This window comes from Myotis myotis, unplaced genomic scaffold (assembly GCF_014108235.1).
Source record: "Myotis myotis isolate mMyoMyo1 unplaced genomic scaffold, mMyoMyo1.p scaffold_m19_p_2, whole genome shotgun sequence".
In the NCBI taxonomy this organism is placed as follows: domain Eukaryota; kingdom Metazoa; phylum Chordata; class Mammalia; order Chiroptera; family Vespertilionidae; genus Myotis; species Myotis myotis.
The window spans coordinates 117,808,247-117,834,715 of NW_023416324.1; the positions used below are offsets into that span (position 1 = coordinate 117,808,247).

General features: G+C 42.9%; 1 protein-coding gene across 11 annotated transcripts in view; it reads left to right on the forward strand.

The window, feature by feature from the left end:
• The window catches only part of ROBO2 (roundabout guidance receptor 2), a 1,562,785-nt gene that overhangs the window by 907,056 nt on the left and 629,260 nt on the right, over positions 1-26,469 (forward strand). For all 11 annotated transcript variants that reach the window (XM_036349426.1, XM_036349422.1, XM_036349425.1 and 8 more), the window contains exon 2: positions 17,272-17,598. In XM_036349426.1, coding sequence (XP_036205319.1) covers positions 17,272-17,598 — 327 coding nt within the window. The remainder of the gene's footprint in view (positions 1-17,271; positions 17,599-26,469) is intronic.

Consider the following 26,469-nt stretch of genomic DNA (forward strand, 5'->3'; position numbering starts at 1 on the left):
CTGCTGCTGGGGGGGGGGGGGGGAGGAGGAGGTTCTGACCCTGGGGGGTTGCTCAGGACTGCCTCCACCTGGGTCTGGAGTTGTAGGGAGGAGAGGCGTGCCTGGCCCCAGCAGAGGGGGCCCAGCAGCGGCAGGCCACAGGCCTTGGGTACGTCGGGGGCGCTCAGAGGTTGTCACAGGCGTGCTATTGTTGTGGGTGCCCCTGGAGGGGGGTGGTGGGGAAGAGATTGGGAGTTGGAGGTGTGGCTGCAGCTACCCCCAAGGCTGGGTCTTCTCCCCATCCCGTCCCCCCAGGGGTGCACGGGCTTGGGTAGGGTGTCCATCCGTCCCCCTGGGAGTACGGGGGCTAGGATAGGGTGTCCATGCAGGGGGATTGGAAGAGCTCCCCGTGGCCACTTCCTCTTTCTTCTTTGCAGTCTGGGCTCCACTCAGGTGCTCTCCGCAGACCCCCAGGAACTTTGCTCCAGCCGCCCGCCCCCTGCTGCATATGTATCAATATGCAAAGTGGTCATTACGGGGACACCGGGGACACCGTAACGGCAATTAGCATATTACCTCTTTATATGTATAGAGTTCCATGTGTCCATCCCTGATTTTGATTGCTTTTGGTTACTGGTTCTAACCTACCTAAAGCAGTACTGCCCTCCTGGTGGATGCTGGTATTGTCTCCTAGGCACACCTGTTCAGGTAAGGTCAGTGTCCCAGTGAATTTGATGTAGGCATCCACAAAATGAAGTATTATAAATAGTAATTAAAACTTAGTTAATTAAGGTACTGAATAAAATAGGGGGGGAAAAAGAGGGAAAGTGTGTTCAACTTTTAACATTTTCAGCAACTTTTCTGTTAGGCTACAGAAATAAAGGTCTAAAGTACAATTGTAAAATTCTGAGAAAAAAACTTTTATGAATCTGTTTTAATTACCTTCTCCTGAAGTAGTAACCTGCTCACCCTGGAAAAGGAACATTTAAATATCTTGACTAATGTTATATAATAGATAAAATATTTACTTTTAAGATCAATATGTATGCATTGCTAGTTGACTGTAAAAATATTTTTATTGACTTTTAGAGAGAGAATAAGGGAGAGGGAGAGAAAGTGAGAAAGGTCATTGTGAGAGCATAACATCGATCAGCTTCCTCCTGCACTCCACCTACCAGGGATCAAGCCCACAACCCAGGCATGTGCCCTGACCCGGAATCAAATCAATTACCTTTTGATACATGGAATGATGCTTAATCAACTGATCCGCACCAGCCAGGGCTACCAGTTGGACTTTGGTTTAAGTGATTTATAGAACTGTGTACTTTTTGGCAATGTGAATGAATTATATAGAAAAGTAAGCATAAATTCCAAGTATTTTTTTTTTTAATATATTTTTATTGATTAAGATATTACATATGTGTCCTTGTCCCCACGTTACCCTCTACCCCCCACGCCCCCCACCCCCGCTCATGCCCTCACCCCCCCGTTGTCCATGTCCATTGGTTAGGCCTATATGCTTGCATATAAGTCCTTTGGTTGATCTTTCCCCCTTACCCCCACCCTCCCCTACCTTCCCTCCAAGTCCCGACAGTCCAATCAATGCCTCTCCGTCTCTGGATCAGTCCTTGTTCATCAGCTTATGTTGTTCATTATATTCCACAAATGAGTGAGATCCTGTGGTATTTATCCGCTCTCAAGTTCCATCCATGCTGTGGCAAATGGTAAGAGTTCCTTTTTCTTCTTCCTCTTCTTAAAGAATACCTTTCAGCATTTCATATAATGCTGGTTTGGTGGTGATGAACTCCTTTAGCTTTTTCTTATCCGTGAAGCTCTTTATCTGACCTTCTATTCTGAATGATAGCTTTGCTGGATAAAGTAATCTTGGTTGCAGGTTCTTGCTATTCATCACTTTGAATATTTCTTGCCACTCTCTTCTGGCCTGCATGGTTTCTGTTGAGAAATCAGCTGACAGTCGTATGGGTACTCCCTTGTAGGTAACTGACTGTCTTTCTCTTGCTGCTTTTAAGATTCTCTCTTTATCTTTTGCTCTTGGCATTTTAATTATGATGTGTCTTGGTGTGGTCCTCCTTGGATTCCTTTTGTTTGGGGTTCTCTGCGCTTCCTGGACTTGTAAGTCCATTTCTTTCACCAGGTAGGGGAAGTTTTCTGTCATTATTTCTTCAAAAAGGTTTTCAATATCTTGCCCTCTCTCTCCTTCTGGTACCCCTATAATTCTGATGTTGGTACGCTTGAAGTTGTCCCAGAGGTTCCTTACACTATCTTCATATTTTTGGAATCTCTTTTCTTTTTTCTTTTTCGGTTGGGTATTTTTTGTTTCTTTGTATTTCAAATCTTTGACTTGATTCTTGGGATCCTCTTTTCTGCTGCTGGATCTCTGTAAATTATTCTTTATTTCAGTCAGTGTATGCTTAATTTCTAGTTGGTCCTTTTTCATGTCCTCCATGGTCTCCCTATACTTATTGAGGGATTCATTAAATTTATCGGCGGTTTCCATAAAATTCTTGAAAAACCTTATAACCGTGGCCTTAAACTCTATATCCAATCGTTTGCTTTCCTCCATTTCTGCCATTTGTGACCTGTTTCTTTGTCTCCGCATTTTGGTTGCTTCCCTGTGTTGATAGAGTGGCTTTGTGTGCTAGGTGTCCTGTAGGGCCCAGTAGCTCAGCCTTCCCAGTTACCTGAGGTGGACACTCTTGGTGCACCCCCTCGTGGGCTTTGTGCACAGTCTTGTTGTAGCTATGCCTTGGTTGTTGTAGGATCACTGGGAGGAATTGACCTCCAGGGCAATTGGCAGCGAGAATCAGCTGCCCTGATGATGCTCAGCTGTGTAGCAATGCAAGCCGCTGTGGGGCCTGGGCCTTCTCTTGGAAGCTCTGAGTCTATCTGGCCCGGCTGCGGTTAGGTAATTACAGGTTGCAAATGGCCGGGGCATTCATATGCAAAAGCCTCTGCCGCAGCCTGGGTGGGGCGGGGTCTCAAGGAATCAAAGGGCTGAGAAAGCAGCTATGGCGGAGCCTCAGCCCTGCCCTAAGGAGTCGCGAGTCCCAGTGTCCCGGCAACGGCTGCAAGCACCTCTGAGGGAAAGCCGCTCTCAAGCTCGCCCGCTGCCAGACAGTCCAGTATTTCCCCGTATGAGCCCTGAGTCCCCAGAGACTTCCCGGAACCGGATTTCAGAGCCGTCGGGAGCTTGTGTCTCCCTCCGGATTCAAAAAGACAGCCGTGTCCTCAGGTGCCAGACCCTTTCCGCGCGCGCGCGCGCGCGAGCCCCCGTACCTCTGCACGCCACCTCCGCAGCTCCTCCCGCTCGCAGTGTGCTTTTCTCTCCTTCTAGTTGTAGAATTTACACTCAGCCAGCCCTCCTGTAGCTCTGGATGATGTCCACCTTGTGTTTTTGATGCATTTATCGATTGTTGTGGGAAGCAGAAATTTCCCGGTGTTTATCTATGCCGCCATCTTAGTTTCTCTCCTAAATTCCAAGTATTACATGAGCTATTTTTTAATCAAAAGCTTTTAAGTGTTAACTTTTGGAGGGTTCTCCAAGAAGGCATTTTGATAACCTTTGCTTTTGATAGTAGACACAAGACCTATCAAGGGCAAACACTTGTAGTGAACATTAATAGAAAATATGTATCTTCCAAAAATTTGCTCTTTTAAGCGAAATAAGTTAGACAGAAAAAGACAAATACTGTATTACCTCACGTATATCTGCAATAGTATAAAAAACACTCATAGAAAAATGATCAGACCACTTGTGGTTTTCAGCTTTGGGGATGGTGGGGGCAGAAGGGGTTGGGGAGGGGGAATTGGAGGAGGAAGGTGGTCAAAGGTACATCCAGTTATAAGATCAGTAAGTTCTTTGGTTCTCTATTTGTTTTTTTTCTCTTTATCTGTAAAATGGGGGTTTGGAACAAGAGGATTTCTGGTAGCACAACCTTCTGTCTATTGTGCCCGGAAGACTGGGCGATAGGGGTGCTGCCAGATGCATGTTACACAAGTGGAACTTTTGGAAGCAACGCTGCCTAGTGGATAAGACACATCTTTTATATTTGTCAATTGCCTTTCATAGCATTGACCCTTTAGTTTTTTTACATTAAAAAGCCATGTAGAAAATTGTAATAAGTAAGTAGTAATTCTAGGCCTCAATTTTGATGTCATTTCTAATTTAAACTTATTTTTAACATGGCACTGCCATGCTTCCAGAAGGAATGAGAATCTTATAAACTTTCTAAGCCATTGTCAAATTAGAAAGTCTGCTGAGAGAGTTTCACTAAGGTTCACATGAATGAAATAGTCTTTGTGCTTTCCAAACTGTGGCTTTCTCACTATATCTGATCATATAATGGGACCTCTAGAGGGGAAAAATTTTGTCTCACAGCCGTTTTCTATTCCCGCTCCCTCAAAAGGAAAGTACACTAGAATTTAGTCAGCATGAAAAAGTCAAGAATGGAAAAGTTGTAAGGACAGACTTGATGGAGTGATTGATTAGTTTCATTTTATCACAAATTATGTTAGCTCAATCATTGGTAGCAGCACTGAGAAAAAAAATTTCATGCAGAGCATTTTGAGTAGGGTTGATTTTGGTAAAATAAAAACTGGTAACAACTTTCAAACGTAAGGGGAAAATTTTGGAAAGTATGTTTGTGATTGTTTGTAGGAGGGAAAAATAAGATATACTGAATGTTTACTACATGTGTATATGGTGATCTGTATATATGATTCCTTTTCATCATCTAAAACAACTGATGAGACATTGGTGTTAAGATTTGTACCCGATAAAAGTGAGGCATAATATTTGTTAATGAATAACCCATATCCATTATTCCTACCAGACTGCCCTCTTCTTATTCTGACGGGTCAGGCAGCTTACATTTTTCATATTGCTCTGTGTGCCTCTCACCGTGGGGAGGTGGGGGAGTGATAACTTAGGGAGCTGTCTGGTCACATTTAGAATTAGTGTCATAGATAATCTTCCTGGCTTAATTTTTCTAGGAGATTTTTTTGGAAAGTTTTTTGTTAAAATATACATAGTTATGATAAACTAGTTCACAGTATTTATATACATTTTTGGAAAAAGAAAAACTGACACCACCTAGATATTTTGCTGGGGTGGGGGAGCGAGGGGGCATTGTATTGCACAGTCTCTAATTAATTGGCCAAGAATTTCTTCTGCCCTTGAAAAAATTCAGAAAAGTGTGAAGTGTGTTGCTTAACTTAACCAGATATGGTTATCTAGTATATGAATCAAAAGTAAATCTTAGTTGAAAGAAATACTACGTTCTACTGAATAATGAGACAGGAAGAGTTTACTTTGAAATGAATTATAACATTAACAAGTGTTCTTCTAGGTCAGTGGTTCTCAACCTTCTGGCCCTTTAAATACAGTTCCTCATGTTGTGACCCAACCATAAAATTATTTTCGTTGCTACGCCATAACTGTAATGTTGCTACTGTTATGAATCGTAATGTAAATATCTGATATGCAGGATGGTCTTAGGCGACCCCTGTGAAAGGGTCGTTCGACTGCCAAAGGGGTCGTGACCCACAGGTTGAGAATCACTGTTCTAGGCGCTTTATCGTCCTTAATTTTATTACTAGAGGCCCAGTGCACAAAATTTGTGCACAGGTAGGGTCCCTAGCGGCTGCCAGCTGCCAGGGGGCGTGGATCCCTTCCCCAGGCTGTCTGCTGCTGCCGCTGGCCAGGATGGTTGGCCGGACAGCCCTGCCCCCTGGTTGTACTCCTACTCAAATGCCCAGTCGAGGGGACAGTTTGCATATTAGGCTTTTATTATATAGGACTAGAGGCCCAGTGCACAAAATTCATGCACGGCGCTTGGCCCTCACAGTTGCAGCAGCTTGCCTCGGCCCTTGCAGCCCCGGCTTCACCAGGAAGGTCGTCCGGAAGGATGTCTGGAAGGTCGTTCAGCTGTACAATCTAATCAGCATATTATGCTTTTATTATTAAAGAGATGTAATTGAAATGACTTTCTGAACACAAGTTTCTGTACCACTCACTGCTGATGGAAGGTTATAGCTTAATACAACTACATTTAAATACATTCACAAATTATGATTTTAAACTTCACCTCCAAATCTCTAAAATTTGAAGAGCTAGCATACTACTCAATTTGCTTTCTTATTAAATACTAGGGGCCCGGTGCACGAAATTCGTGCACTGGGTGGGGGCGGGGAGTGTCCCTCAGCCCAGCCTGCCCCCTCTCACATACTGGGAGCCCTCAGTCGTTGACCCCCATCACCCTCCGATCGCCTGATCGGCCCCTTGCCCAGGCCTGACGCCTCCGCCAGAGGTGTCAGGCTTGGACAGGGGACCCCCATCTCCCCCCATCACTGGCTCTAGCCCCCGCCCAGGCCTGAGGCCTCTGGCCCAGGAATCATGCCTGGGCAGGGGACCCCCATCTCCCTCTGATCGCTTGCTCCACCCCCCGCCCAAGCCTGACGCCTCTGACCCAGGCTTCAGGCCTGGGCAAGGGGACCATCATATCCCCCCAATCCCTGGCTCCGCCCCCCACCCAGGCCTGATGCCTTGGCCAGAGGAGTTGACCCTCATCATCCTCCGATCACCAATCACTGGATCGGCCCCTTGACCAGGCCTGAGGCCTCCGGCAGAGGTGTCAGGCCTGGGCAGGGGACCCCCAGCTCCCCGCGGTTGCAGGCTCCGCCCCTGCCCAGGCCTAACGCCTCTGGCCGAGGCGTCCGGCCCGGGCAGCGGGGACCCGCAGCTGCAGCGGGGGGGGCGCCGCGATCCTGGGCTTCGCTTTAGGCCCAAGCAAGGGACCCCTAGCTCCAGGGACTGCCAGCTTCGACCGTGCCCAGCTCCCATCGCTGGCTCCACCCCTACTTCCTGCTATCACTGGCCAGGACGGCAAAGGCGCCTGATTCTCTGATCATGGGGAACTCATACAACTTAACAAAAGGAAGATAAACAATCCAATCAAAAAATGAGCAAAGGACCTAAATAGACACTTTTCAAAAGAGGACATTCAGAAAGCCAACAGACATATGAAAACATGTTCAAAGTCACTATTACAAGCATTTTAGACCACATGGGGTCTCTTTATTTTTCCCTTTTCTTCCTCCTTTTCTTGTTCCTCTGTCTTCTAACATTTAAAAAATGTGAAAACATTCTTAGCTCAGGGCAAAACAGAAACTGGTCAGAGCATTGCTTCTCAGACTATAACAAGCACATGTATTCTTCAGGGGAATCTTGTCAAAATGCTGATTCTGATTCTGCAGCTCTCGGGCTGGCCCGGCATCCTGTATTTCAAAATATGCCTTTGGGTATCCAAGCTCTTGAAGTTAAGTTGTTTGAGGGCACTTCATGTGATGGACAGCCCCCTCTACTGTTGGGATTTGAATTCCCAATGAGTTTGGTTGAAAGTTTAGCTTTTTTGTTTGTTTGTTTAACCAAATGATGGTGTTGTTTTGGTCCAATACCATAGTAGTTTAATAATTTAGTGGTCCTTCATAATTTTATGGCCCAGAACCTCTTTGGAAATTTGATGAAAGCTACGGTGCCCCTCACCACTTCTTCATCTGGCTCACACATGAATACACATTTTTATACATAATTGCAAAGAATTCAAGGATCTACCTAAGGCCTATCCATTCTAAGGGTCACTGCTTTGCTATAGTTGTGTTAATGTCTAATTTTCCTATTTTATTCTATTTATCTTTATTGCTGAAAGTAGTACAAATGTACCCTTTTTTCCCCCATTGACTCCTTCTAGCTTGCCCCCCTCCTCCACCCCAGGCCTCTCCCACACTATTGCTGTGTTCATGGGTTATGCAAATATTCATTCAAGTTCTTTGGTTAATCTCTTCCCACCCACCCACCTGCCCTCTGAGATGTCTGATTTTAAAGGAGCTCAGAATTAATCTCCTCACTTTGAATAACATCAAAACATTTAGATTATAGCTTTATTTTGCTCATCTGTCATCTATCTATCTTCTATCATCTATCTATCTATCTATCTATCATCTATCTATCTATCTATCTATCTATCTATCAATCTATCATCTATCTATCTATCTATCTATCTATCTATCTATCTATCTATCTATCTCTATCAACAATCATCTGGCTAGTAAGACCTTTCAACTTTAGTTTATGCTCTATGAGTAGCTATTGCTGGCCTGAAGATTAAATCGAAAACCTAAAATTATAAATGAGGAAAATAACCTAACTGTTGGTTAGAGTAAACACAGATTGTTACAACGCCTTGTATTAAATTTGTTCACAGTGCTTCGACTCATAACTTTTTAAAGACTTCTTTATAGAAATATAATTCATATACCATACAGTCCACCCATTTAAAGTGTACAATATAATACTTTTTAACTTCATAGCACTGTGCAACCAACATAATCTATTTTAGAATGTTTTCATCACCCTGAGAGATTCCCCAGTCTCCCTTCAGCCCTGACCCCATCATCCACAATAGAAAACCACTAATTTACTTTCTGCTCTAAGGATTTTCCTTCTCTGGACATTTCATAAGAATGGAATCATATACTATGTGATCTTTTGTGACTAGCTTCTTTGACTTAACATGTTTTCTAGGTTCATCTATGTTGTAGTGTTTATCAGTACTTCATTCCCATTTATTGCTGAATAATATCCCATTATGTAGATATGCATCATTTATCTATTCATAAGTTGATGGACATTTTTTTCGACTTTTTTGTTATTATCAATAATGCTGTTATGAACATTATATTGTATTCATGTAAAAGTTTTTGTGTGGACATAAATAAGGTTCTTTCTCTTGGATGTATACCCAGCAGTGGAATTTCTGGGTTATACATTAATTCTAAAACACTTTGAGGAACTCCAGATTATTTTCAAAAGTGGCTGCAAATATTTTATATTCCCACTAGCAATGTATGAGACTTTCAATTTTTCCACATCCCTGACAATATTTATTTTACATTTTTTCATGATTGCCATCCTAAAGTTTTAAAGTATATCTCATTGTGGTTTTTGATTTGCATTTCTCTTATAGCTAATAATGTTGAGCATCTTTTGATGTGCTTATTGGCCATTGGGTTAGCTTTCTAGGATAAATGTCTATTTACATCATTTGTCCAATTCTACATTTGGTTACTTGTATTTTTATTTAATTATATGATATTTTAAAATATAATGTAGATATAACTCTCCTATCAGATATATGATTTATAAATATTTTTCTTGATTCTGTGGGTTGCCTTTTCATATTTCATGTGTTTTTTTTAAGCACAAACATACTTAAATTTAATGAAGTCCAGTTTATCTATTCCTTTGTTTGCCACTTGTAATTTTGGTGTAATAACTACGTTTTCTCTAACTTGAGGTCATGAAAATTTACTCCTACAATTTCTTCTAATTGTTTCATAGTTTTACCTCTTACATTTAGGTTGTAGATGTTCTTTTGAAATTTTTATAATAGTAGAAATAAAGTTAATAAAAATTATCTAAATGTGACAATACTAAAATAGTTTACATATCTATAATAATAAAAGGGTAATATGCTAATTAGACCAGACGTCATTCTGGACGTCCTTCCTGATGAAGCTGGGGCCTAGGGAAGCCAGCTCGGGTCCCGGGTGCCTGCGGGCAGCTGGAGAAGGAGAGCAGCCCGGGTCCCGGTTGCCAGAGGGAAGCCGGTGCTGGCAGCCGGGGGAAGGAAGGCCTACTTTTGCACGAATTTTCATGCATTGGGCCTCTAGTATTATAGATAAATGAGTAAAATTCTCTGAGTTGAATGTACTAGATTCAGTTTGTCTATTTTGCCTCTTTTTCTCTTATAAGTATACTTAGAGGCCCGGTGCACAAAAATTTGTGCAGTCGGGGGGGAGGGGGCTCCCTCAGCCCGGCCTGTGCCCTCTCGCAGTCTGAGACCCCTCGGGAGATAACGACTTGCTGGCTTAGGCCTGCTCCCGGGTGGCAGAGGGTAGGCCCAATCCCTAGGTGCAGCCCCTGGTCAGGCTCAGAGCAGGGCCAATTGGGGAGTTGGGGCGCTGCCCTGTCATGCAAAGAGCAGGGCAGATTGGGAGGTTGTGATGCCACCCTCAGTCAGGGTAGGGCCAATTGGGGGGTTTGTGCACCGTCCCCTGTCACACTCAAGGCAGGGTCGATGGGGAGGTTGCGGCGCCACCCCCTGTCATGCACAGAGCAGGGCCAATCAGGGAGTTGGGGTGCTGCCCCCGTCACACACAGAGCAGGGCCCATCAGGGGGTTGGGGCACCGCCCTCTATCACCCACAGAGCAGGGCCTATCAGGGGGTTGGGGCGCCACCACTCTCACACTCAGGGCAGGGCCAATGGGGAGGTTATGGCTCTACCCCATCACACACAGACCAGGGCCCGTGGGGGGGGGGGTTGGGGAGCTCCCCCCTCTCAGGCACAGAGCAGGGCTGCTCAGGGGGTTGGGGCCCCGCCCCCTGTCACACACAGAGCCGCAGGGCAATCAGGGGGTTAGGGCACTGCCCCCTGTCACGCTGATCCCGGTGCCGGGAGACATATTACCCTTTTACTATATAGGGTAGAGGCCTGGTGCATGGGTGGGGCCAGCTGGTTTGCCCTGAAGGGTGTCCTGGATCAGGGTGGGGGTCCCCACTGGGGTGCCTGGCCTGTCTGGGTGAGGGGCTGAGGGCTGTTTCCAGGCTGGGAGTGACTGAAGTTCCCAACCGCTCCTTTTTTTCTTTTTTTTTTTATTCTGGGCCAGCTTTACCTTGAAGCTTGGCTCCAGCTCTTAGGCCTCCGCGACTGAAAGTAGGTTTCTGGCCTTTGCTTACAATGTTGCGAATCTGCTGGCTGAAGTCTGGCGATATTTGTTACAATGTTTCTTTTTTTTTTTTAAATATATTTTATTGATTTTTTACAGAGAGGAAGGGAGAGAGATAGAGAGCTAGAAACATCGATGAGAGAGAAACATCGATCAGCTGCCTCCTGCACATCTCCCACTGGGGATGTGCCCGCAACCCAGGTACATGCCCTCGACCGGAATCGAACCCGGGACCTCTCAGTCCGCAGGCCGACGCTCCATCCACTGAGCCAAACCGGTTTCGGCTACAATGTTTCTTAAACTGCCCCCTCAGAGGCCTGCAGTAGCAGGCGGGGAACGTTGGTTTCCTCCAAAGATCCTTCGTCACTGAGGCAACCAAGCCTCATGTTAGTTTCAAGCTGCCTGGCTGCCGGCCGCCATCTTGGCTGACAGTCAATTTGCATATCTCACTGATTAGCCAATGAAAAGGGTAGCAGTTGTACGCCAATTACCATGTTTCTCTTTTATTAGTGTAGACTAGAGGCCCAGGGCACGAATTCATGCACAGGTGGAGTCCTTCGGCCTAGCTGGATATTGGAGTCGATTGGGGCCATCTCACCCATTCCAGGGGGAGGGACCGCAGGAGGTTGCCTGTGGGAGAGCACTGACCACCATGGGCCAGCTTCTGCGTTGAGCGTCTGCCCCCAGTGGTCAGTGTGTATCATACCGACTGGTCGAGTAGTTATAATGTTCGCTTAGGCTTTTATATATGTACTAGAGGCCCGGTGCACAAAAATTTGTGCACTCGGGGGGGAGGGGGCGTCCCTCAGCCCGGCCTGTGCCCTCTCGCAGTCTGGGACCCCTTGGGAGATAACGCCCTGCTGGCTTAGGCCTGCTCCCAGGTGGCAGAGGGCAGGCCTAATCCCTAGGTGCAGCCCCTGGTCGGGCTCAGAGCAGGGCCGATTGGGGAGTTGGGGTGCCGCCCCCTGTCATGCACAGAGCAGGGCGGATTGGGAGGTTGCGATGCCACCCTCAGTCACGCTCAGGGTAGGGCCGATTAGGGGGTTGGGGCACCGCCCCCTGTCACACTCAAGGCAGAGTCGATGGGGAGGTTGTGGCGCCACCCCGTGTCATGCACAGAGCAGGGCCAATCAGGGGGTTGGGGCGCTGCTCCCTGTCACGCACAGAGCAGGGTCAATCAGAGGGTTGGGGAGCTCCCCCCGTCACGCACAGAGCAGGGCCCATCAGGGGGTTGCGGCGCCAACCCCTGTCACGCACAGAGCAGGGCCAATCCGGGGGTTGGGGCGCTGCCCCCTGTCACACACAGAGCAGGGCCCATCAGGGGGTTGAGGAGCTCCCCTCTGTCACTCAGAGAGTAGGGCCGATAGGGGAGTTGGGGCACCGCCCCCTATCACATGCAGAGCAGGGCGGGTCAGGGGGTTGGGGCACCGCCCTCTATCACCCACAGAGCAGGGCCGATCAGGGGGTTGGGGCACAGCCACTTTCACACTCAGGGCAGGGCCGATGGGGACGTTATGGCTCTACCCTGTCACACACAGAGCAGGGCGCGTGGGGGGGGGGAGGGGGTTGGGGCGCCGCACCCTGTCACACACAGAGCAGGGCCGATCAGGGGGTTGGGGCGCCGCACCCTATCACACACAGAGCAGGGCCGATCAGGGGTTTAGGGCACCGAACCCTGTCACACACAGAGCCGCAGGCAATCAGGGGGTTGGGGCGCCTTCCCCTGTCACGAACAGAGCAGGGCGGATAGAGAGGTTGTGGCCCCATCGCCTGTCACACACAGAGCCGCAGGGCAATCAGGGGGTTTGGACGCTGCCCTCTGTCACGCTGATCCCGGTGCGGGAGGCCTCTCGGCTCCACTGATCCTGGTGCTGGGAGGCATATTACCCTTTTACTATATAGGATAGAGGCCTGGTTCACGGGTGAGGCTGGCTGGTTTGCCCTGAAGGGTGTCCTGGATCAGGGTGGGGTTCCCCTCTGGGGGTCCTGGCCAGTCTGGGTGAGGGGCTGAAGGCTCTTTTCAGGCTGGGGGGTGACGGAAGCTCCCAACCGCTCCTTTTTTTCTTTTTTTTTTATATTCTGGGCCAGCTTTAGCTCTGAGGCTCCAGCTCTTAGGCCTCCGCTGCTAAAAGTAGGTAATCGAAACAATGTATAACTCCATCTCTGACTCCAGCTCTGAGATTCCAGCTTGCTGAAAGCTGGTTTCTGGGTTTTTTTTTAGCTTCTATATTTGTTGAAATGTTTCAAACTGCAGGCTCAGAGGCCGGCAAGGCAGGCGGGGAACGTTAGAATCCTCCGTCACTGAAGCAAGCAAGCCTCATGTTAGTTTCAAGTTGCCTGGCTGCCAGCCGCCATCTTGGCTGACAGTTAATTTGCATATCTCCCTGATTAGCCAATGGGAAGGGTAGCGGTCGTACGCCAATTACCATGTTTCTCTTTTATTAGATTAGACTAGAGGCCTGGTGCATGAAATTCATGCACGGGGGTGTGTGTCCCTCAGCCCAGCCTGCACCCTTTCCAATCTGTGACATCCCTCTCACAATCCAGAACTACTGGTTCCCAAATGCTCACCTGCCTGCCTGCCTGATTGCCCCTAACCACTTCTGCCTGCCAGCCTGGTCACCCCCTAACCACTCCCCTGCCAGTCTGATCGATGCCTAACTGCTCCCCTGCTGGCCCAATTGACCCTAACTGCCCTCTTCTGCCTGCCTGGTCACCCCTAACTGCCCTTCCCTGCAGGCCTGGTCCCCCCCAACTACCCTTCCCTGCCAGCCTTGTCCTTCCCAACTGCCCTGCCCTGCAGGTCTGCCCCCCCCAACTGCCCCAGGCCTGGTCACCCCTAACTTCCCTCCCCTGCAGGCCTAGTCGCCCCTAACTGCTCTCCCTTGCAGGCCTGGTCCCTCCCAACTGCCCTCCCCTGCTGGCCATCTTTGACCACATGGGGGTGGCCATCTTGTATGTTGGAGTGATGGTCAATTTGCATATTACCTCTTTATTCGACAGGATATTATTTAAAATGTTATTTGATTAAGTATTAATAAGCAGGGGGGCAAATGTAGATTTACAGTTGTGAGTATGCTAAACACTAAGTTTATTCTTGTATTTTTATAATTATTGTACTATTTTTTTCATATAAACAACTGAACGTACTTTTTCCAACCCTTGTACTTAAGGTCTTACCCAGGCCTTACCCAGGCCAAGTGCTTAATAAGGTAGGGAACTGCTTGATATAGTAAATAACAGTCTTATAACATGGACGATTGACTTTCTTAGTTATAATAATAGAACATCTTTGACAGGAGAATGTAGATGATGGCATATGGGAGGTTAGAGAACAAGGAGGCTATCTAAACAAGATGATTGCAGCCTACCATATGTCTATTACTTGAAAAGCAACATACAACTCTTGATGCATTTCAGGATTAGAGTCTATGGCTGTGTGTCCAGACATTTACATTTGGGAGTATGCTACTATTTGCAAACTATGATTAGCCCTTTATATTTAAACTAGAGGCCCAGTGCATGAAATTCGTGCACTGTTAGGGTGCCTAGCGTCTGCAGGCTGCCAGCCAGCTACTCCCTCTCTTCCTCTGGCTGCCTGCTACCACCAGGACCTCCCTCCCTTTCCCCACCCGCCCCCTCCCCCACCCCCAGTCAAACTTTGGATAACTTTCGGTTGAAGGGACAATTTGCATAGAGTACTATGCTTTTATTATATAGGATACTTTGAGATATTTCTTGATTATTGCTTTTTAAAATAATTCTTATTTTTTACAGACAGCAAATTCCTCATGTGCTTTAGGACCTCAGTACTTAAATATGTGTCTTTCTATATTACTGTGATACATGATGTACCTGTCCATATTTAAATGCTTTGGGGTTCTTTAGTACTTTTTTGTTTTTTAATTCTCACCTGTGTACTGTGAATTACTCTTTTGCTGTAGGTACCTAGCACATTCAATGTGTAAGTTCCTTCTTGGATCTGATGAGATTACAAATGGTAATCAGCAACCTTTAAATGTTAAATATTTTCAGAAAAGAAAATGTTTATTTACTACCAAATTAAATTCCCTCTGTAAAAGTAAAATATTAAATTTTAATTAATATTGAATATAAATAAACACTACTGAGAAATAAATATTACTTCTGTGTATTGGGCAGAGATGTGCTAATATTAGGTGATTGGCTGGAAAATTTTAAGAACAAACTTTTAAAATCTCATATGTACATTATCATTGTCCTCAGATGTCATTATTTCTTCCAGCATCTCCTTTGGATTTATTTTGCAGTTGCTGGTAGTGGCCATTGGCACTTTATAAATTAAAAATATTCAAAACAATATGTTATGTAAAATGTTCATTTAAAAATACCAACAGGACTTTCTCTTGGTATGTCTTATTTTCCTTAGTAGCCTTACTTTCATCGCAGTCACAAGGAAATTGTTGGTACCTATCACTCTTCCTTGCTATATGGTGATATACCAAATTCTATCAAGCATCTATAGCAGTGATGGCGAACCTTTTGAGCTCGGCGTGTCAGCATTTTGAAAAACCCTAACTTAACTCTGGTGCAGTGTCACATATAGAAATTTTTTGATATTTGCAACCATAGTAAAACAAAGACTTATATTTTTGATATTTATTTTATATTTTTAAATGCCATTTAACAAAGAAAAATCAACCAAAAAAATGAGTTTGTGTGTCACATTTGACACGCGTGTCATATGTTCACCATCACTGATCTATACTAATAAAAGGGTAATAGGCTAATTAGACCAGATGTCTTCCTGACATCCTTCCAGACAAAGCCGCAGCAGCTTCAAGGTCCGAGGGCCAGTGGTGTGGGAGAGGTGACAGTGTGGGCCAGTCCAGCACCACGGCCCCTTCGGCAGAGGCAGCGGGAGAGTGGGCTGCACAGTCCCAGTCCCAGTGCTGACCCTTCTACAGAGGCAGCCACAAAGGCAGCCGCAGAGGCAGCGGCTCGGGCTTGGTCCTGGCGTCACACCTCCACAGAGGCTGGACAGGGTGCTACTTGCTGTGCCTCAACCTCCCACAGCCCCTCCCCCACCTGACCTGGTCCCAGATCGCCCCCCCACCCACCAGTGGATGGGGGGCGGGGCCGGTGCTAAGAAGCAAGGGCTGAGTGTCGGCAGCTGCGGCAGCCAGCATTGGCAGCAGCAGTGGGGTGATGTGGGTGGCACCTTCCCCTGCTCAGCCCTATTACATCCCGCAGAGGACGGCCATCAGTAGGACATCCCCTGAGGGCCCCCAAACTGTGAGAGAGGGAAGGCCGGGCTGAAGGATCCCCACCCCCAGTGCATGAATTTTCATGCACCGGGCCTCTAGTTGTTTTATAATATGCCTTATATCTTTCTCTTTTTTATACTTCAGCATTATTTCTCAAGGTCAGGTTTTTTGTCTTTTTGTTTGTTTTGATTGTTCTCTGGGGTATTTCAACAACTCTTAACTGTCTTTTTGCCTTCATTGCTACCAATCTTTAACACTACAGACCCTGAGTGTCTTTCTAATACACAGGTAGTCAAGGTACTGTTCCTTCTAAATCTCTCAGCTTATAGACTAAAATTCACACTCCTTAGCATGGTATTTAAAGCCCTTTTGTCTCAGGCTCCAAGACTACCTTTTATACTCACCTACCACATCAACTTTTTCCCTGATTATGAAATGTACTGTAAATGTGGTCTAATTTCTCTCTTCTTTTGCTTAGGTTGTTGCTTCAATCTGAATGCCTTTCTCCCATATTGACATATTTTTATTCTTTACAGCTCAAGTTAAATGCCACTGTTTTTGGGAAGAGACTTCTTAATATGTTCTAGTTAGAGTTAACATTTTGCTTCTAATTTTCTTTCAATAATGCATTTCTTGGACCTTTATGCAATACTTATTTCATTTTAACATAGTAATTTATGCTTAGATCCTCAGTCAGACATATCTGGATGTAAATACTGCCTCTGCTGCTTATTTCCTCTACATTCTTGGGCAATCAATTTAATTTCCTAAGCTTCTTTCTTATCTGTTAAATTGAGCTAATATTTGCACTTAATGTGTGGGTCTCTTTTTATGTTAAGTCTGATAACAGCACATCAGCATGATAAACGGTATCTATATATGTGTTCTAGGTACTTGGGCACTTGGCTTTCTCCCCCAGAGATAGTAAGCACTTCGAGGATGGGAATTTGTTTTACTTGTACCCAGTCTAGCCTGCTCTCTTGGTTTTGTTGGTCATGATTCATGGGACATTAACTATAACTTATTAGAATTAACATTAAGTTATTGTTATATTGTCTCATTACACAAAGGAATGGGGATGACTTATGAGATACATAAAGAACAAAAGAGTGAAACCAATAAAATAGTAATAAGTGCATTTTGAATAAAGAGTTTCATTTCACCAATGTCAACCTAGATCAAACAAAAGCTATCACTAAGAAAATGTCAAAGCTTGTCTTTATTCTGTCATGTTTTTAGGATCTCGTCTTCGTCAGGAAGACTTTCCCCCACGGATTGTGGAGCACCCTTCAGATGTCATTGTTTCTAAGGGAGAGCCCACCACATTGAACTGTAAGGCAGAGGGCCGGCCAACACCCACCATTGAGTGGTATAAAGATGGTGAGCGGGTGGAGACTGACAAGGATGATCCGCGCTCCCACAGGATGCTGCTGCCCAGCGGATCCTTGTTCTTCTTGCGCATTGTGCACGGTCGCAGAAGTAAGCCTGATGAAGGAAGCTACGTTTGCGTTGCAAGAAACTATCTTGGTGAAGCAGTGAGTCGGAATGCATCTCTGGAAGTGGCATGTAAGTGAACACAATGAACCTCATAAGTGGCATGCGCATTTACTTTGATTTATTTGTAGTAAGCTTTGTTCCCATGGATGCTTAATACCCAAAGAATAAAACAATTAAAATGCTCTGCATTATTTTACTTTGTCTTCTCTAGAGAAAGCTAGTCAAAATAATGCCAAGCCAGGGTGTTGCTGTAAATTTATTTAGATTACAGCACCATGATGATTGTTACTATATTACAGCAAGGAGGCGATGCTACTCATATTTAAAATTTGAGTTATTACCGAGAGATATAATCAAGTATTAAAGTTGGCAGTGTTAGATGAAAAGTTTGTGTCTACCATGTCAGCAAATACAAGGAATGCATTCAATATTATACCAATTTCTATTACCTATTTATAACTAATATACTGTATGTATGTAAAAATCTAAATTTTATCAGACAATTTCTGATAAAGGAATCATTACTCTAGGTATGCCTGGAAGAACATGCCAACAATAATTCCAACTATACTTTCTTTATTTAATAGAAAATTCATCATAGAAGATATCTTAATTCTGTAGAGACAGAATGGTCACACATCAGAGGGTCTACGTTTTGGGAATCAGCAGTAGCTAAGGATTTGCCCTGACTTTGACATTGAAAAAATATATTTATTAAGCAGATAACCCACATAACACTAGTAAATCATGATATCAATGCTTTGTAGCAATTTTTACATTAATTCCAAAACTTCATGAAGTATTTTCCAGAACAAAATAAAAAATATGATAGATTTTTTTTTTCTGGTTTACAGCGAGGATTTGGTATGGTAATTTAAACAGCATGATACATTTTTTTATATTATTTATTTTGAGGAAATGTTTTATCTATAATTAATTGTGAAAAAGACGGAAAAAGATGGATCTTTAAAAAGTTTGTACTTTTCAATTTTCTGCTTATACCATAGGGTCTCAAGATAAGAGAATTTAGGCATGAGTCTTATTTATATGTCTTGAAGGGTTGTGCTAAATAATAGCTCATGGTCTCATGTCTGTAATTAATGTTGATATTTTTACTTACATTCTAAATTTATTATACCAGATTATAAAACTTGTGTATTTGTGTTCTAAAATTCTTAACAATATATCACTACCTGTTATCATTACTTTTAGACATGAAAACATCTTTTAGTAAACAAAATCATACTATTTCTTATTCAGCTACCCCAATGACAGTTTTTGTTATCACGTGTCCAGTCTTTTTCTTTTAATTTTTTAAAAAATATATTTCTTTATTGATTTCAGAGAGGAAGGGAGAAGGAGAGAGAGATAGAAACATCAATGATGAGAGAGAATCATTGATCGGCTGCCTCCTGCACACACCTTACTGGGGATTGAACCCGCAACCCAGGCACGTGCCCTTGGCCGGAATCGAACCTGGGACCCTTCAGTCCACAAGCTGACGCTCTATCCACTGAGCCAAGCCGGCCAGGGCAAGTGTCCAGTCTTTTGATTTATAGTTCATACCAGGAAATCTGGAACCCACAGATGCTTGAAATGTGTATGTCCAATAGGAACAGATTAGAAGAATCCTAAACCCGAATTTGTTTTGTGAAAGACCTCAATATATGAGCATTAGAACCTTAGCTAGCAATGCCATTTTGCCTGAACACCAGGTGATTTACTTTTCATAAATTATTTTAAAAAGCAGTTAAATTAATTTTAGTGAGATTTGAAACATACACATAACCTTAAGAATGCAAATATTCCTAACTTCCATTTTTTATTTTGAAATATCTTATTTCTGGAACTTTTCAAAAATATTGAAATAATTCAATGTCAAATTCTATTGATCTTTTTTCTACCAGGTCCCTTTATAGTAAATATAATAGGCATTATTTTCCCTTTTATAGATAAAATGATATCTTAGTTAACAAACTGAGATTGAAACAAGTTACTGGGGAATTCAAGATAAGATCTGGGTTCTTTTAATTTTCAGTTTTAGAAAATTGTGCCATATTTGGTAAAACTAAAATAAAATCTGGACTATTTTATACAAATAAAAAATACAAATTTTGAGTTTTTTAATTTTTTCTTTTATCTACTTAACAGCAAATAACTATTTTTATTGATGTTTAGAGAGAGAGAAAGGGAGAGGGAAAGAGAAAGAAATATTGGTGTGCGAGCAAAACATTAATCAGCTGCCACCTCCACTCCCCTACCAGGGATCGAACCCCTCAACCCAGACCTGTGCCTTGACTGCAAATCAAACCAGCAACCTTTCAATGCCCGGTAGAATGCCCAACCAACTGAGTCACACCAGCCCAGGCAGCAATTAACTATTTTTAACCTTAACTAACCTTTCTTCTCAATATTAAAATTTATCAAAATTGGCCAGTCATTTTATTGTTGGGCGATATAAGGTTATAATTTCTTTTACAAAGCCTTAGTTTTGTTAAAATTGCTCTCAATAAACATGCATCTTGTATTTTTATTTAGTAACCTGAAGGATTGCTTTCATTCCTAATTCCATCATTAATAATGAATCAAACTGTTTTAAGAGGAAGATTTTAAATAATGACTTTTTTCCTGTAATATGACAGTAGCTTTTAAAAAAATTTTAAATCAATGAGCTTTGAGAAATGCTAAAAATATTTCTGACCTAGAGAGGAAAACACAAGTCTTCAAAATTGAATTTAGCTAGTGAATAAAATTCTTTCTTCTAATGCCATGTCAACAGTTCATGCCATTCGAGGCAACACAAGATCAAATAGTATTCATTTATATGCATCTTTTTCGCATTAGCTCATAAGTATTCTGTCTTTCCTTGTGTTTCATAAAAAGTATTAATATGGAAATTAGGGTCAAAACATTGAGATTTTTCAATAATATTGTAACCAATGTATTTTTATAAAATGGTATAAATTATATGTGTTCCTCTACCAGATTATAAAAATTCTTGATCTTCATATTTTTGAATGCCTAACATAAAGGCTCAATTTTAGAACATCATTTTTTTAAAAAAAAAAAACATTAAAGGAACGAGTGGAAACCAAAAAACATTATGTATTTGGAGAAATTCAGGTGGTTTGATATGAGGTTGGTGGGCAGCATAAGTTTGAAAGGTAGGCAAATGCTGATTCATAAAATCTAGTCATTTCTGTTCTGTAAAAAGAGAGACTTTGAAATGAAAGAGAAATAAAGATTGGTTTAAAGGAATGATGATTGAAATCAGAGAGGAATTATGAAGCTGCCAAATAACTCAGAAGAGGGTATATGTTAGATTTTAAACTTAAAGTAGCAGTGAAGATTAAAAAGAAGCAAATAGTTTGAATCACATTAAGAAATTATAAATCATATCACTTTATGGTCAATTTGTGAGATGGTATATATGTTTGGCAGATTGACTGTATATATTGCTGGCATCTCTAGGAATGGCAGCTACAGGACAAATAACTAGTAGGAACCGGAAGCTGAACTTACTTTGGCTGTGTTATTTGCCAGAACAATGAGATAAGAAGGTGAAACTACCTCATGTTCCATTTTTTTAAAAAAGCTTCTGGAATTGAGAAGAAAGGTCTTTCCCAGATAGAGGTGGAAGCCATGGGAGTAGATAGAAGTAGACATGATTGCCCAGGCAGGCTGTGTGCCGGTGGTTAATAAGGGCCAAGACCACTTCTACTGCCTCGAACCCCAATATTTAATGAGCAAAGGAAAGAAGTGCCGGTGCAGGAGGCTCAGAAGAGGTTTCAGAGTTTATGGGGTATCAACAGTGAAGTGACAAGAAAAGGAAGGCAATAATTTCAGAATGAAAAGTCATTGGCAATGTAAATGCCACATGATGGTCAAGTAAAAGGTGTCTCTGGGCTCTAGGAAAATGAGTAGGTGTTGGGGTTGGAGTGCTAACTGCTACCTGTTCTTCCAAGAAATTAGCTCTGAAGTGTGTGAGGGAACTGGAGCAGGTAATTTCTTTGTTGTGGAGATTTGTGCTGTGCATTGTAGGATATTTAGCAGCATCTCTGGTGCTTGCTGAGGACCCTCCAGCCCCACTATGACAACCAAAAATGTCTCCAGACACTCCCAAATTCCCTGGGGCAGGAGGGTAAAGGGACTTGAATTCAGTTAAGAATTAGAGATTTAAGTGCATCTGGCTTGTCAAAAATATATAGATAAGTAGGAAACAAACTTGTTATGACTTTAATTGTGAAATGATTAATTATAAAATTATGATTTTTTTTTACACTCTTTGCTTCACCTTGGTTTTCATTTTTAATTTAAATCTTAGTTTCTGCTGTCTTGGCTGGTTGTATAGAAGTCCCCCTGTTCCTCAAAAAATTAAAAATGGAACTCCCATTTGACCCAATAATCCCACTTTTAGGAATATATCCCAAGAAATCAGAAACACCAATCTGAAAGGATATATGCACCCCTATGTTCATAGCAGCACAATTAACAATAGCTAAGATTTGGAAACAGCCTAAGTGTCCATCAGCAGATGAGTGGATTAAAAAACTGTGGTACATCTACACAATGGAATACTATGCTGCTGTAAAAAAGAATGGACTCTTACCATTTGCAACAGCATGGATGGACCTGGAGAGCTTTATGCTAAATGAAATAAGCCAGTCAGAGAAAGATAAATATCACATGATGTCACTCATTTGTGGAATATAATGAACAACATAAACTGATGAACAAAAATAGATCCAGGGACATAAAAGCATCGAATAGACGGTCCAACCTCAGAGGGAAGGCGATGGGGGGAGGGCGGTAAGAGATCAACCAAAGGACTTATATGCATGCATTGAAGCATAACCCATGGACACAGACAGTAGCGGGGGTAAGGGTATGTGCTGAAGGGTGGGAGTGGCTGGAGAGAGGCCAATGGGGGGAAAAAGGAGACATATGTAATACTTTTAAACAATACGGAATTAAAAAAAAAAAAAAGAAGTCCCCCTTTTCTTTACCATACTGTATTCTCATCTTTGTTTTTCTTTAGTACATACTTCAATTTTGTGTAAGGGAACAAGATAGTGGGGTAAAAAAATATACAGACCCAATCATTGTAATGTAGATTTGAATCACCTACCTCATATCTGCTTTCCCACTTTGGTTTTTCTTTGGTGGGGGGAGAGGTTAGGGGGGGAGAGGTTAGGGGCGGCAGGAAGCAATCCAGAAAGTACTTTCCAATAACTTGAACTGAAGGAAGGTCTCTGGCAAAAGTTTTACATATTTAAAAACAGAATCACAGGGTCCATAGTAAGGCTTGAGGCACTGAAGAAGTTAATGCAGTTTTCCAATGGGATCACCAAGAGGGCCCATGCTTGGCTAGTGCAGATAGGATTTCAGTTTGAACACCGGTGCGCCTGTGTTTGGAGCAGAGGGAGCACGGGGCCCACACACAGATTGTGGCCGCCTGTGATGCAGCCTGAGTCAGCGGCAGCCCCCAGAGATAGCAGCTGTAGCCCCAGGTGGTAAATATATGACAGCAGCTTGATCTATCGACCAGGGTGAAAGGGAGTTCTGGCCTAAATGAAAATTCATGAAAAATTGATGAAGTCCCAGATTATTTTTTCCGTTTTCTTTCCTCAGCACTCTTCAGAGAGAAGAGATTAAGGTGCTGCCTGCTTAGTGGCAAGGAGGTTTTGGTGTTGTGGTTCAAAGTTCAGGGGTCACATAGAAACTGATCTTTTTTTTGTTCTGCTTTCCTTACTTCTAAAGCAAAATACAAGAGCTTTTCATATTAGCTATGATTTACCTTTGCTTTGATAAAAATAAAATAAAATAAAATAAATAAGATAAAAATAAAATGGCTAAATATCTAAAAGTTGGCTTTTGATGCAACTACTAAAGAGGATAGATGGGATTCACAATGTAATTGGGAGCTAGAAATATATTAAATTCCGTGACTGCAGGGTGATTTCTTCTTTTTTTTTTTCTTTTTGGTTTCCATGTATCAAGACTCATGTTGCGAGAAAGTCATTTAGAGAAGGAAAAGGTCTTGCATTATTTATAGGTCACAGATTGCTAGAATAGCAAAGCTATGGGACACCCTACAAACATAATGATCGTGTTTGCTTTAAATCCCAAACTAAATTGATGTTTTATCTATATCAGGAAGGGAGGCTACAAAAGTAGACTGACTTCAGTAAACAGAGGTTACAGGTGGCATTAAAAATGAACACAAAGTAAATAGTTTCTTTCATATTTCAACTTAATAAATATGTATTTTTCCTTTCTAAAACATATTTTTAGCTATAAATGAGTGTTATACAGGGAAAAATACCTTTATGTTTCATAAAAATAAAAGGTAAATTAAGTTGAAAAACAGACTGAGAGCCATGGAGAGCTTTTAAAAAATGCTTTATTGACATATAATTCATATGCCATATAATTTACCCATTTAAAGTATACAATTCAATGTTTTACAGTATATTCACAGAGTTGTTCAACTAACGCCACAGTCTAATTTAGGACATTTTCTCTACTCCTAAAAAAATCCTATACTCATTATCATTCAATTCCCATTCCCTTGGAAACTGTCCCAGTCCTAGGCAAACACTAATCTACTTTCTGTCCTTATACATTTGCCTCTTTCAGACTTCTTTACAAATGGAATCATATAATATATAATCCTCTTTGACTACTTCCTTTTCCTTAGTATAATGTTTCCACAGATCATCCTTGTAGCATGTATCAGTACTTCATTTCTTCATATTGCCGAATAATATTGCATTGTATTTATATACCACACCTTATTCATGCATTCCTCAGTTAATATATATTTGGGTTGTTTCTACTTTTTTTCTACTATGAATGATGCTGCTATCAAAATTCCTAAACAAATTTTGTGTAACTATGGTTTAATTTGCAACTTCTCTTGGTTATAAATTTAGGAGTAGCTTTTTTTTAAAATATATTTTTTATGGATTAAGATATTACATATGTGTCCTTATCCCCACGTTACCCCCTACCCCCCCCCCCCCCCCGCTCATGCCCTCACCCCCCCGTTGTCCGTGCCCATTGGTTAGGCCTATATGCTTGCATATAAGTCCTTTGGTTGATCTTTCCCCCTTACCCCCACCCTCCCCTACCTTCCCTCCAAGGCCCGACAGTCCAATCAATGCCTCTCCATCTCTGGATCAGTCCTAGTTCATCAGTTTATGTTGTTCAGTATATTCCACAAATGAGTGAAATCATGTGGTATTTATCCGCTCTCCAGTTCCATCCATGCTGTGGCAAATGGTAAGAGTTCCTTTTTCTTCTTCCTCTTCTTAAAGAATACCTTTCAGCATTTCATATAATGCTGGTTTGGTGGTGATGAACTCCTTTAGCTTTTTCTTATCTGTGAAGCTCTTTATCTGACCTTCTATTCTGAATGATAACTTTGCTGGATAAAGTAATCTTGGTTGTAGGTTCTTGCTATTCATCACTTTGAATATTTCTTGCCACTCTCTTCTGGCCTGCATGGTTTCTGTTGAGAAATCAGCTGACAGTCGTATGGGTACTCTCTTGTAGGTAACTGTCTTTCTCTTGCTGCTTTTAAGATTCTCTCTTTGTCTTTTGCTCTTGGCATTTTAATTATGATGTGTCTTGGTGTGGTCCTCTTTGGGTTCCTTTTGTTTGGGGTTCTCTGCGCTTCCTGGACTTGTAAGTCCATTTCTTTCACCAGGTAGGGGAAGTTTTCTGTCATTATTTCTTCAAATAGGTTTTCAATATCTTGCTCTCTCTCTTCTGGTATCCCTATAATTCTGATGTTGGTATGCTTGAAGTTGTCCCAGAGGCTCCTCACACTATCTTCATATTTTTGGAATCTTTTTTCTTTTTTCTTTTTCAGTTGGGTATTTTTTGTTTCTTTGTATTTCAAATCTTTGACTTGATTCTTGGGATCCTCTTGTCTGCTGTTGGATCTCTGTATATTATTCTTTATTTTAGTCAGTGTATGCTTAATTTCTAGTTGGTCTTTTTTCATATCCTCCAGGGTCTCACTAAATTTATCGGCGGTTTCCATAAAATTCTTGAAAAACCTTATAAACGTGGTTTTGAACTCTATATCCAGTCGTTTGCTTTCCTCCATTTCTGTCATTTGTGACCTGTTTCTTTGTCTCCACATTTTTTATGCTTCCCTGTGTTGGTAGAGTGGTTTTGTGTGCTAGGTGTCCTGTAGGGCCCAGTGGCTCAGCCTCCCCAGTTACCTGAGGTGGACACTCTTGGTGCACCCCCTTGTGGGCTTTGTGCACAGTCTTGTTGTAGTTATGCCTTGATTGTTGTAGGATCACTGGGAGGAATTGACCTCCAGCCAATTGGCAGTGAGAATCAGCTGTGTCTGCAGTGGGAGAACTTCTGTGCTGGAGACACCCTTCTGGGGCAAGACTTGCTTCAGTGGGGCTTTGTTGCTCACTGAGTCTGTGCCCTGAGTGTGTCCCTTATGGATCTGAGGAGTTGTAATCCGGATGGTCTCCCTCTGACCACTGGGTACACTGGCTCTTGGATCTAAGGAGGTGCTAATTTAGCCTCGGCCTGAGGTTACCCGGCAGGAGCTATGAAGAGAACTGCAGATTCCTCTTCCTTTTTTGGAGTTTGGAGGTGCCCTGTTGAGGCCCAGCTGTGAAGCAGTGCAAGCTGCTGTGGGGCCTTGGGCCTTCTCTTGGAAGTTCTGGGTCTGTCTGGCCCAGCTGCAATTTTTTAGGTAATTTTCAGGTTGCAAAGGGCCGGGGCATTCATATGCAAAAGCCTCTCCCGCAGCCTGGGTGCGGCGGGGTCTCAGGGAATCAAAGGGTGGAGCAAGCAGCTATGGCAGGTCCTCAGCCCTATCCTAAGGGGCTGCGTTTCAGTGTCCCGGTAATTGCTGCAAGCACCTCTGAGGGAAAGCCTCCCTCAAGTTCAGAGTTCTGCCTGCTG